Here is an 11,879-nt window from a genome sequence, read left to right as displayed (position 1 = left end):
AATGTGTCGCATTAACGAGCGTCCTCACGTCACATCCGGCCGGGGACATCCTGTCTGCTCTATCAGAATAAAGGCATAACACACAACGTAGGCATAAGTATTCGTTAAAAACAAGGCAGAGGTTTTGTTGAACAAGTATATTTAATACATTTGGCCGCTGTAACAACAGACACAATGCAAACTCATCTTTAACAATAATACTTCATATACAGGACATATTTACAGACGTCTGAATTCAGTTTTGAGGTGATCGTAGAGTCCTAGAGTGTCTTTTGGAACATGCCAAAATCCCCCAAGGTGGCCTGGGCCACCTCGGTGCAGAAAGCCTGGTCTGGTAGCGAGACCAGGCGCTGCAGAGGCACGTAGTTGGCCTGGGCGGGGTCGTACTGGTCTTTGCCCAGGTACTGCAGGAACAGGTGGCGCTCTCGTACACGCAGAAACTTGGAGTTGAGCACCTGGAATGAAGAGTCGTCATAAGTACGTGGACGAGACCGAGACAGGGTGAGTCGTCACGAGTACGTGGACGAGACCGAGACGGGTGAGTCGTCACGAGTACGTGGACCAGACCGAGACGGGTGAGTCGTCACGAGTACGTGGACCAGACCGAGACGGGCGAGTCGTCACGAGTACGTGGACGAGACCGAGACGGGTGACTAAGGTTACCTGAGGGAACTTGACGATCAGGTGGTGCGGCACCTTCATGGTGTTGTGGACAAAATGGAAGATCTGGATCAGCTTCCTCTTGTTGGCGGTCAGGACTTTGGGGACGACCAGGACTATGTGCTGGATCTCCTTGGTCTTGAAGCCCAGCTCCAGTTCACACACCTGCAACACACCAGCAGGTGAAGGGTCAACAGGTGAAGGGTCAACAGGTGTGTTGTTCTTCACCTTCAGGTTCTCTTTCACGGGCTCCAAACTGCCGCACAGCAACCTGGGAAGTCGAGCCAGGATCTGACGAGTCTGCAAGGCAAGTCACATGTCTAGCAGGGCCCATACTGTTACCGATTAGGAGTCAAGGAAGTCATTAACCGATATGGGAATTGAAAAGTGTATCAATTACAGATGGAACAATTTTATTTTTCAGGGCCGATACTGATCATTTGTAGTAAAGGAGGTCAATAACCAATATTTGAAGCCGATATGGGAATCAAAAACGAAGGGAATAAGCGGTAGAAAATGGATGGATGGATAAGTTTTCAGGGCCGATACCAATACCAATTATTAGCAGTCAAGGAGGCCGATAACCGATATTTGTAGTAGGTCAATAACTGATGTTTGGAGACGATATGGGGATCGAAAGGTGTATCAATTATAGCTCAAATTAGGGTTTTTCAGGCCCGATACAATACCGATTATTTGTCATGAAGGAGGTCAATAACCAATATTTGGAGACGATATGGGAATCGAAAAGTGTATCAATTTGAGATTGATTTTGTCTTCAGGGCCGATACCAATACCAATTATTAGCAGTCAAGGAGGCCGATAACAGATATTTGGAGCAGATACGGGAATCAAAAAGTGAATCAATCATAGATCAAACAATGGTTTTTTTTTCAGGACTGATACAGATTTTTAATCGTCAAGGAGGTCTATAACCGATATTTGGTGCCGATATGGAAATCAAAAAGTGTATCAATCAAAGATCAAACTTATTTTGTCATGGCCGATATCGATTATTAGTAGTCAAGGAGGTCAATAACTGATATTTGGTGCTGATATAGGAATCAAAAAGTGGATCAATTATAGCTCAAATTATGATTTTTCAGGGTTGATACTGATACCGATTATTAGAAGTCAAAGAGGCCGATAACCCATATTTGGTGCCGATATAGGAATCAAAAAGTAGATAAATTATAGATCAAACTATGTTATTTTTCAGGTTTGATACTGATACCGATTTTTAGTAGTCAGGGAGGCCGATAACCAATATTTGGTGCCGATATGGCAATCAAAAAGTGTAGCAATCAACGATTAAACTTTTTTTGTCAGGGCCGATATCGATTATTAGTAGTCATGGAGGTCAATAACTGATATTTGGTGCTGATATAGGAATCCAAAAGTGGATCAATTATAGATCAAACTATGTTATTTTTCAGGTTTGATACTGATACCGATTTTTAGTAGTCAGGGAGGCCGATAACCAATATTTGGCGCCGATATGGCAATCAAAAAGTGTATCAATCAAAGATCAAACTTTTTTTGTCAGGGCCGATATCGATTATTTGTAGTCAAGGAGGTCAATAACTGATATTTGGTGCTGATATAGGAATCCAAAAGTGGATCAATTATAGCTCAAATTATGATTTTTCAGGGTTGATACTGATACCGATTATTAGTAGTCAAAGAGGCCGAAAACCCATATTTGGTGCCGATATAGGAATCAAAAAGTAGATCAATTATAGATCAAACTATGTTATTTTTCATGTTTGATACTGATACCGATTTTAGTAGTGAAGGAGGCCGATAACCAATATTTGGCGCCGATATGGCAATCAAAAAGTGTATCAATCAAAGATCAAACTTTTTTTTTTGTCAGGGCTGATAGACTATAAACTGATATTTTGCGCCGATATGGGAATCAAAAAGTGGATCAATTACAGATCGAACTATGCTATTTTTAGGGGTTGATACTAATACCGATTTTTAGTAGTCAGGGAGGCCGATAACCAATATTTGGTGCCGATATGGCAATCAAAAAGGGTATCAATCAAAGATCAAACTTTTTTTGTCAGGGCCGATGTCGAATATTAGTAGTCAAGGAGGTCAATAACTGATATTTGGTGCTGATATGGGAATCAAAAAGTGGATCAATTACAGATCGAACTATGCTATTTTTAGGGGTTGATACTAATACCGATTATGAGTGGTCGAGGAGGCCGATAAACGATACTTGTCTCTGATTTTAGTAGTCAAGGAGGCCGATAACCCATATTTGGTGCCGATACAGGAATCAAAAAGTAGATCAATTATAGATCAAACTATGTTATTTTTCAGGTTTGATACTGATACCGATTTTAGTAGTCAAGGAGGCCGATAACCAATATTTGGCGCCGATATGGCAATCAAAAAGGGTATCAATCAAAGATCAAACTTTTTTTGTCAGGGCCGATGTCGATTATTAGTAGTCAAGGGTGTCAATAACTGATATTTGGTGCTGATATAGGAATCCAAAAGTGGATCAATTATAGCTCAAATTATGATTTTTCAGGCCCGATACTGATACCGATTATTAGTAGTCAAAGAGGCCGATAACCCATATTTGGTGCCGATATAGGAATCAAAAAGGGTATCAATCAAAGATCAAACTTTTTTTTGTGTCAGGGCCGATATCGACTATAAACTGATATTTTGCGGTGATATGGCAATCAATTAACTATGTTATTTTTCGGGGTCGATACTCATACCGACTGAACAGTCGAGGAGGGTGATACATGATATTTGGAGGTGATACTTTCAGCGAGAGTGATTGAAAGAGTGATATCATGTGACTTTAAAAGGTGGTCCAGCATGACATCATCAGTGCTTGTAGACCAAATGCTGATATCATATGTGATGAGAAAATAAAGATACATAGTAGGTCTAGTGGCAGGTGCAGGAAGGACTATTATTCAGACACAGTGTTACTGTTCAAAGGTCACCCACGTGGGCAGCACTGAGGCCCAGCTGCTGCTGGTAGAATCCCAGCCGGTTGTCTAGTCTCTCCAGGCTGAAGTTGAGGAGATACGGAGCTCTGGACACCATGGAGGCCACCTCCTCAGCAGGGAACTTCTTGGACCTCAGGTAGTGGACTCTGGCCCGCAGGTTGTCCAGGTCCTCCGTCAGGATGAAGGGGTTGAGCGAGACCACGTGGCCCAGGCGCGAGTCCTCCACGCCGGTCTCCTTGAGGAAGAGCAGCCTGGGGGCCACGTGGGTGTGGAAGTCCAGCCTGAGCAGCATGGAGCCCACGTGGGGTCTCTGCTGCAGCCTCCACAGGGGGACCCCTGCCGTGAGAGGCCAGGTGAGAGGAGCCAGACGGTGGCCACGCCCGGCTGGACTTACCTAGCTGCACCAGCTTGGTCAGCGTCTCAGAGTGGTCCACGTAGTCCTGGAGGGAGGTGGAGGCGGGCGGGATGGGAGGGCGGAGGGGCATGGTGGCCGCCTCCTCCTCACTGATCTCCTCCAAGGCCCTCGGTGCGCTCCAGGCGTCTAAGTCTGGAAGAAACACCTGTTTACTCACAAGTCAAACACCCGTTTACTCACAAGTCAAACACCTGTTTACTCACAAGTCAAACACCCGTTTACTCACAAGTCAAACACCTGTTTACTCACAAGTCAAACACCCGTTTACTCACAAGTCAAACACCTGTTTACTCACAAGTCAAACACCCGTTTACTCACAAGTCAAACACCGGTTTACTCACAAGTCAAACACCGGTTTACTCACAAGTCAAACACCTGTTTACTCACAAGTCGAATGCATGTTTACTCACAAGTCAAATGCATGTTTACTCACAAGTCAAACACCTGTTTACTCACAAGTCAAACCCCTGTTTACTCACAAGTCAAATGCATGTTTACTCACAAGTCAAATGCATGTTTACTCACAAGTCAAACACCTGTTTACTCACAAGTCGAATGCATGTTTACTCACAAGTCAAATGCATGTTTACTCACAAGTCAAACACCTGTTTACTCACAAGTCAAACGCATGTTTACACACAAGTCAAACGCATGTTTACTCACAAGTCAAACGCATGTTTACTCACAAGTCAAACGCATGTTTACTCACAAGTCAAACACCTGTTTACTCACAAGTCAAACATCTGTTTACTCACAAGTCAAACACCTGTTTACTCACAAGTCAAATATCTGTTTACTCACAAGTCAAATGCATGTTTACTCACAAGTCAAATGCATGTTTACTCACAAGTCAAATGCATGTTTACTCACAAGTCAAACCCCTGTTTACTCAAAAGTCAAATGCATGTTTACTCACAAGTCAAACACCTGTTTACTCACAAGTCAAACACCTGTTTACTCACAAGTCAAACACCCGTTTACTCACAAGTCAAACACCTGTTTACTCACAAGTCGAACGCATGTTTACTCACAAGTCAAACACCTGTTTACTCACAAGTCAAATGCCTGTTTACTCACAAGTCAAACGCCTGTTTACTCACAAGTCAAACGCCTGTTTACTCACAAGTCAAACGCATGTTTACTCACAAGTCAAACGCATGTTTACTCACAAGTGAAACACCTGTTTACTCACAAGTCAAACACCTGTTTACTCACAAGTCAAACGCCTGTTTACTCACAAGTCAAACGCATGTTTACTCACAAGTCAAACGCATGTTTACTCACAAGTCAAACGCATGTTTACTCACAAGTCAAACGCATGTTTACTCACAAGTCAAACACCTGTTTACTCACAAGTCAAACGCATGTTTACACACTAAGTCAAACGCATGTTTACTCACAAGTCAAACGCATGTTTACTCACAAGTCAAACACCTGTTTACTCACAAGTCAAACACCTGTTTACTCACAAGTCAAACATCTGTTTACTCACAAGTCAAACACCTGTTTACTCACAAGTCAAATATCTGTTTACTCACAAGTCAAATGCATGTTTACTCACAAGTCAAACACCTGTTTACTCACAAGTCTAATGCATGTTTACTCACAAGTCAAATGATTTTTTTCTCACAAGTCAAACACCTGTTTACTCACAAGTCAAACACCTGTTTACTCACAAGTCAAACACCGGTTTACTCACAAGTCAAACACCTGTTTACTCACAAGTCAAACGCCTGTTTACTCACAAGTCAAACACTTCTTTACTCACAAGTCAAACACCTGTTTACTCACAAGTCTAACGCATGTTTACTCACAAGTCAAACACCTGTTTACTCACAAGTCAAACGCATGTTTACACACAAGTCAAACGCATGTTTACTCACAAGTCAAACGCATGTTTACTCACAAGTCAAACACCTGTTTACTCACAAGTCAAACACCTGTTTACTCACAAGTCAAACATCTGTTTACTCACAAGTCAAATACCTGTTTACTCACAAGTCAAATATCTGTTTACTCACAAGTCAAATGCATGTTTACTCACAAGTCAAACACCTGTTTACTCACAAGTCTAATGCATGTTTACTCACAAGTCAAATGAATTTTTTCTCACAAGTCAAACACCTGTTTACTCACAAGTCAAACACCTGTTTACTCACAAGTCAAACACCTGTTTACTCACAAGTCAAACGCCTGTTTACTCACAAGTCAAACACTTCTTTACTCACAAGTCAAACACCTGTTTACTCACAAGTCTAACGCATGTTTACTCACAAGTCAAACGCCTGTTTACTCACAAGTCAAATGCCTGTTTACTCACAAGTCAAACGCCTGTTTACTCACAAGTCAAACACCCGTTTACTCACAAGTCAAACACCTGTTTACTCACAAGTCAAACACCTGTTTACTCACAAGTCAAACGCATGTTTACACACAAGTCAAACGCATGTTTACTCACAAGTCAAACCCCTGTTTACTCACAAGTCAAACGCATGTTTACACACAAGTCAAACGCATGTTTACTCACAAGTCAAACGCATGTTTACTCACAAGTCAAACAACTGTTTACTCACAAGTCAAACACCTGTTTACTCACAAGTCAAACACCTGTTTACTCACAAGTCAAATATCTGTTTACTCACAAGTCAAATGCATGTTTACTCACAAGTCAAACACCTGTTTACTCACAAGTCTAATGCATGTTTACTCACAAGTCTAATGCATGTTTACTCACAAGTCAAATGAATTTTTTCTCACAAGTCAAACACCTGTTTACTCACAAGTCAAACACCTGTTTACTTACAAGTCAAACACCGGTTTACTCACAAGTCAAACACCTGTTTACTCACAAGTCAAACACTTCTTTACTCACAAGTCAAACACCTGTTTACTCACAAGTCAAACGCATGTTTACTCACAAGTCAAACGCATGTTTACTCACAAGTCAAATGCATGTTTACTCACAAGTCAAACACTTCTTTACTCACAAGTCAAACACCTGTTTACTCACAAGTCTAACGCATGTTTACTCACAAGTCAAACGCATGTTTACTCACAAGTCAAATGCATGTTTACTCACAAGTCAAACACCTGTTTACTCACAAGTCTAATGCATGTTTACTCACAAGTCTAATGCATGTTTACTCACAAGTCAAATGAATTTTTTCTCACAAGTCAAACACCTGTTTACTCACAAGTCAAACACCTGTTTACTTACAAGTCAAACACCGGTTTACTCACAAGTCAAACACCTGTTTACTCACAAGTCAAACGCCTGTTTACTCACAAGTCAAACACCTGTTTACTCACAAGTCAAACATCTGTTTACTCACAAGTCAAACGCATGTTTACTCACAAGTCAAACGCATGTTTACTCACAAGTCAAACACCTGTTTACTCACAAGTCAAATGCATGTTTACTCACAAGTCAAACACCTGTTTACTCACAAGTCAAATGCATGTTTACTCACAAGTCAAATGCATGTTTACTCACAAGTGAAACACCTGTTTACTCACAAGTCAAACACCTGTTTACTCACAAGTCAAATGCCTGTTTACTCACAAGTCAAACGCATGTTTACTCGCAAGTCAAACACCTGTTTACTCACAAGTCAAATGCCTGTTTACTCACAAGTCAAACGCATGTTTACTCACAAGTCAAATGCCTGTTTACTCACAAGTCAAATACCTGTTTACTCACAAGTCAAATACCTGTTTACTCACAAGTCAAACACCTGTTTACTCACAAGTCAAACACCAGTTTACTCACAAGTCCAAGATTGTCAAGTAACATTCCACTCTGTGTGCAGTTCCCACTCCACAACAACAGGTGGGGCTGTCGCGTAGGGTAGAATATTACTAGAAATATGATTACAAAGTAAGACTAGAAAATATTGGTTTTAATTGCAAAAAAATGCTTATGTCCTGGGAATCATTTTGTAATTGAAGAACTTTTTTTTTTTTAAACTTGTGAATCGTTTTTTTCCTGCTAATTATTTTTTGTACCTGCAGAATTATTATATATATTTTTTTACATGCAGTACATCTTTTGTATTCTTGCAAATCATTTTTTTGATTAAAGAAAATTGTTTGAATACTAATGAATCGTTTACTTGCACAACATTTTTTTACCTGAAAAAAATTGTTTTACTTGCAAATCGTTTTTTTTATTGAAGAAAATTGTTTTATTTTTAAACTTGCTAATCGTTTTTTATACGTAGAGAACATGCAGAACATTATTTTACTTCAAATAGTTTTTTTAATTGAATAGTTGTTTTTACTTGTTAATCATTTTTTAATTGAAGAAAAATGCTTAATACTTCCGAATCGTGTTTTACTGGCAGGAAATACTTTTTACTTGCAAATTAATTTTTTTACCTGCAGAAATTTTCTTTTTTTTTACTTGCAAATCGTTTAATAAAAGAAAATATTTTTTTACTTGTGAATCTTTTTTTTTTTTCACATTGAGAAAATTGTTTTTATTCTTTCAAATTATTTTTTCACTTCCAGAAAATTGTTTTACTTGCAAGTCATTTTTTTAATTAAGTTTTTTTTACTTGCAAATCATCTTTTCACTGAAGAAAATTGTTTTTTAATACTTTCAAATCGTTTTTTTACTTGCAGCAAATAGTTTTTTTAACCTGAAAAAAATAATTTTGCCTGCAGAATACTTGCAAGTTTTTTACTTGCATAAAATTGGTTTACTTGTGAATCATCTTTTGAATTAATTTTTTTTTTTTACTTGCAAATATTTTTTTTAATTGAAGAAAATTGTTTTAGTACTTGCAAATCATTTTTTTACTTGCTATTTTACACTTGCGACAAAATTTACTTGCAGAAAGTAATTTTTTTAATTGAATATCGTTTTTAAAATGCTTTTAAAAAAACGCTAAAGGTTTTTTTTAATTTAGGAAAATTGTTTCTATTATTGTAAATCATTTTTTTAATTGAAGAAAATAGTTTTAGTACTTGCAAATCAGTTTTTTACTTGCTATTTTACACTTACAACAAAATTTACTTGCAGAAAGTATTTTTTTTAATTGTATATCGTCTTTAAAATGTTTTTAAAAAAAAGCTAAAGGTTTTTTTTTATTTAGGGAAATTGTTTCTATAATTGGAAATCGTTTTTTTTAATTGAAGAAAATTGTTTTAGTACTTGCAAATCATTTTTTTACTTGCTATTTTACACTTGCGACAAAATTTACTTGCAGAAAATCATTTTTTTAATTGAATATCGTCTTTAAAATGCTTTTGAAAAAACGCTAAAGTTTTTTTTTATTTAGGAAAATTGTTTCTATAATTGGAAATCGTTTTTTTAATTGAAGAAAATTGTTTTAGTACTTGCAAATCATTTTTTTACTTGCTATTTTACACTTGCGACAAAATTTACTTGCAGAAAGTATTTTTTTTAATTGAATATCGTTTTTAAAATGCTTTTAAAAAAACGCTAAAGGTTTTTTTTAATTTAGGAAAATTGTTTCTATTATTGTAAATCATTTTTTTAATTGAAGAAAATAGTTTTAGTACTTGCAAATCATTTTTTTACTTGCTATTTTACACTTGCGACAAAATTTACTTGCAGAAAGTATTTTTTTTAATTGAATATCGTTTTTAAAATGCTTTTAAAAAAACGCTAAAGGTTTTTTTTAATTTAGGAAAATTGTTTCTATTATTGTAAATCATTTTTTTAATTGAAGAAAATAGTTTTAGTACTTGCAAATCAGTTTATTACTTGCTATTTTATACTTGCGACAAAATTTACTTGCAGAATTTTTTTTTACTTGCAAATCTTTTTTTTCAATTGAATATCGTTTTTAAAATGCTTTTAAAAAAACGCTAAAGTTTTTTTTTTATTTAGGAAAATTGTTTCTATAATTGGAAATCGTTTTTTTAATTGAAAAAAATTGTTTTAGTACTTGCAAATCATTTTTTTACTTGCTATTTTACACTTGCAACAAAATTTACTTGCAGAAAGTAATTTTTTTAATTGAATATCGTTTTTAAAATGCTTTTAAAAAACGCTAAAGTTTTTTTTTTATTTAGGAAAATTGTTTCTATAATTGGAAATTGTTTTTTTAATTGAAGAAAATTGTTTTAGTACTTGCAAATCATTTTTTTACTTGCTATTTTACACTTACGACAAAATTTACTTGCAGAAAGTAATTTTTTTAATTGAATATCGTTTTTAAAATGCTTTTAAAAAAACGCTAAAGGTTTTTTTTAATTTAGGAAAATTGTTTCTATAATTGCAAATCCTTTTTTTATTTGAATAAACTAGTTTTAGTACTTGCAAATCAGTTTATTACTTGCTATTTTATACTTGCGACAAAATTTACTTGCAGAATTTTTTTTTTACATGCAAATCATTTTTTTCAATTGAATATCGTTTTTAAAATGCTTTTAAAAAAACGCTAAAGTTTTTTTTTTATTTAGGAAAATTGTTTCTATAATTGGAAATCGTTTTTTTAATTGAAGAAAATGGTTTTCATGCCTGCAAAATGTTTTTTTTTTTATTTAGGAATTGTTTTTTAATTGCGATTAATTTTTTTACTCACAAAAAAATATTTTTATACCTGCAAATTGTTTTTTTAATTGAAGAAAATGTATTTGAATTCACAGGTTGTTTTTTTTTGCTTGCAAATTGTTTTTATAATTGAAGCAAACAGTTTGTTTCCTAACAAATCATTGGACGTGAGTAAAAATATGTTTGTGCATTGTAATATTAGACACTGAGGTGTACCTAATGATGCATCCAGTTGCCCAGCATCCTCAATTAGTGTCAATTGATGCACATCAGTTGTGGGCAAATAGTCTACTTGCTGTCTGGCAGTCACATCGCTGTAAGAGCGAGTCTGTTGCGTTAAAATGTGTCCTGGCGGAGGTCGAGTTGGAGTCCAAGTGGTGCATGAAGGAGAAGCCAGTCGCGTTGGGAATGTGCAGCAAAGCCGAACTTGTGTGCAGGACTTGAAGGGGAGAAGAAGTGTGCGTCTCACACAGGAAACCGCCATCTTGGTGCTCCTGGCGAACACACGGGAGGAGTTGTTTACGTTACACGGCTAAGTAAAGGACGAATTTTTGTAAAGACACAGTAATTCAAGTCGGTACTCACATTTAGAGTAAGAATTAACTTATATTTCCGGCCAGAGCTAGTAAATGTTCCGCGACGTCAAAAATACTTCATACAGCCACGAGCTCCGGCCCGGAAGTGCGTAACAACCCCGGATGTTTTTTTATTTTATTTAATTTTTTTGTTTTTAATAAACCTTTATTTATACATTTCAACATTTACAAAGAGTTGAGAAATAATAATAATCAAAGTAAGTACAAAAACAGTACAAAACAGCGCCAGAAAACCCCGGATGTACCACATTAAGAATGCGGAGGTTCCACTTTTGCTCTACTTTCAATTTATTAGCACCGAAGTAATATTTGAAGCAGGCTGACGGACACAATATAAAACAAAAAGTCCAATACATGTTGTGTAATATTAATTTTAGCAATGAAAACCTTTACTTACCGTCGTGACCATAGACGTAACTACTTCATTGGGGGAGCTCGAACCCGGAAGTGCGTAACAACAACCCCGGATGTACCACATTAAGAATACGGAGGTTAGGTTTGTACTGTTTTTGTACTTACTTTGATTATTATTCTTCAACTGTTTGTAAATGTTGAAATTTATAAATAAAGGTTTATAAAATAAAAAAAAGAATACGGAGGCTAGGTTTGTACTGTTTTTGTACTTTTTTGTACTTTGATTATTATTCCTCAACTGTTTGTAAATGTTGAAATTTATAAATAAAGGTTTATAAAATTAAAAA

General features: G+C 36.4%; 1 protein-coding gene across 2 annotated transcripts; it reads right to left on the bottom strand.

Moving 5' to 3' along the window:
* Positions 1-132: 132 nt before the first annotated feature.
* LOC133650074 (transcription termination factor 3, mitochondrial-like) lies at positions 133-11,666 on the bottom strand. Of its 2 annotated transcripts, none has more exons than XM_062046885.1 (7): positions 11,576-11,666; positions 10,799-11,076; positions 4,039-4,191; positions 3,643-3,980; positions 889-960; positions 664-825; positions 133-455 (listed from the first exon to the last, which is right to left on the bottom strand). In XM_062046885.1, exons 2-7 carry the CDS (start codon positions 11,064-11,066, stop codon positions 261-263), a joined length of 1,188 nt encoding a protein of 395 aa, XP_061902869.1. In that variant the 5' UTR covers positions 11,067-11,076; positions 11,576-11,666; the 3' UTR covers positions 133-260. The 2 variants fall into 2 exon arrangements, with proteins under 2 accessions (XP_061902869.1, XP_061902868.1); XM_062046884.1 differs by lacking the exon at positions 11,576-11,666 and adding an exon at positions 11,168-11,440.
* Positions 11,667-11,879: the final 213 nt, after the last annotated feature.

This window comes from Entelurus aequoreus, linkage group LG05 (genome assembly GCF_033978785.1).
Source record: "Entelurus aequoreus isolate RoL-2023_Sb linkage group LG05, RoL_Eaeq_v1.1, whole genome shotgun sequence".
NCBI classification, from domain to species: domain Eukaryota; kingdom Metazoa; phylum Chordata; class Actinopteri; order Syngnathiformes; family Syngnathidae; genus Entelurus; species Entelurus aequoreus.
The sequence above is the reverse complement of the archived record's forward strand: the minus strand, read 5'-3'. Positions and strand labels throughout refer to the sequence as shown.

What these genes read in the sequence shown, in the direction of transcription:
- LOC133650074 (XM_062046884.1), bottom strand. An exon ending in GACCAAGCTGGTGCAGCTAG is followed by an intron (nt 3,981 to 4,038) that starts GTAAGTCCAGCC and finishes CTCTCACGGCAG; the next exon opens with GGGTCCCCCTGTGGAGGCTG. An exon ending in CCGTGAAAGAGAACCTGAAG is followed by an intron (nt 826 to 888) that starts GTGAAGAACAAC and finishes GGTGTGTTGCAG; the next exon opens with GTGTGTGAACTGGAGCTGGG.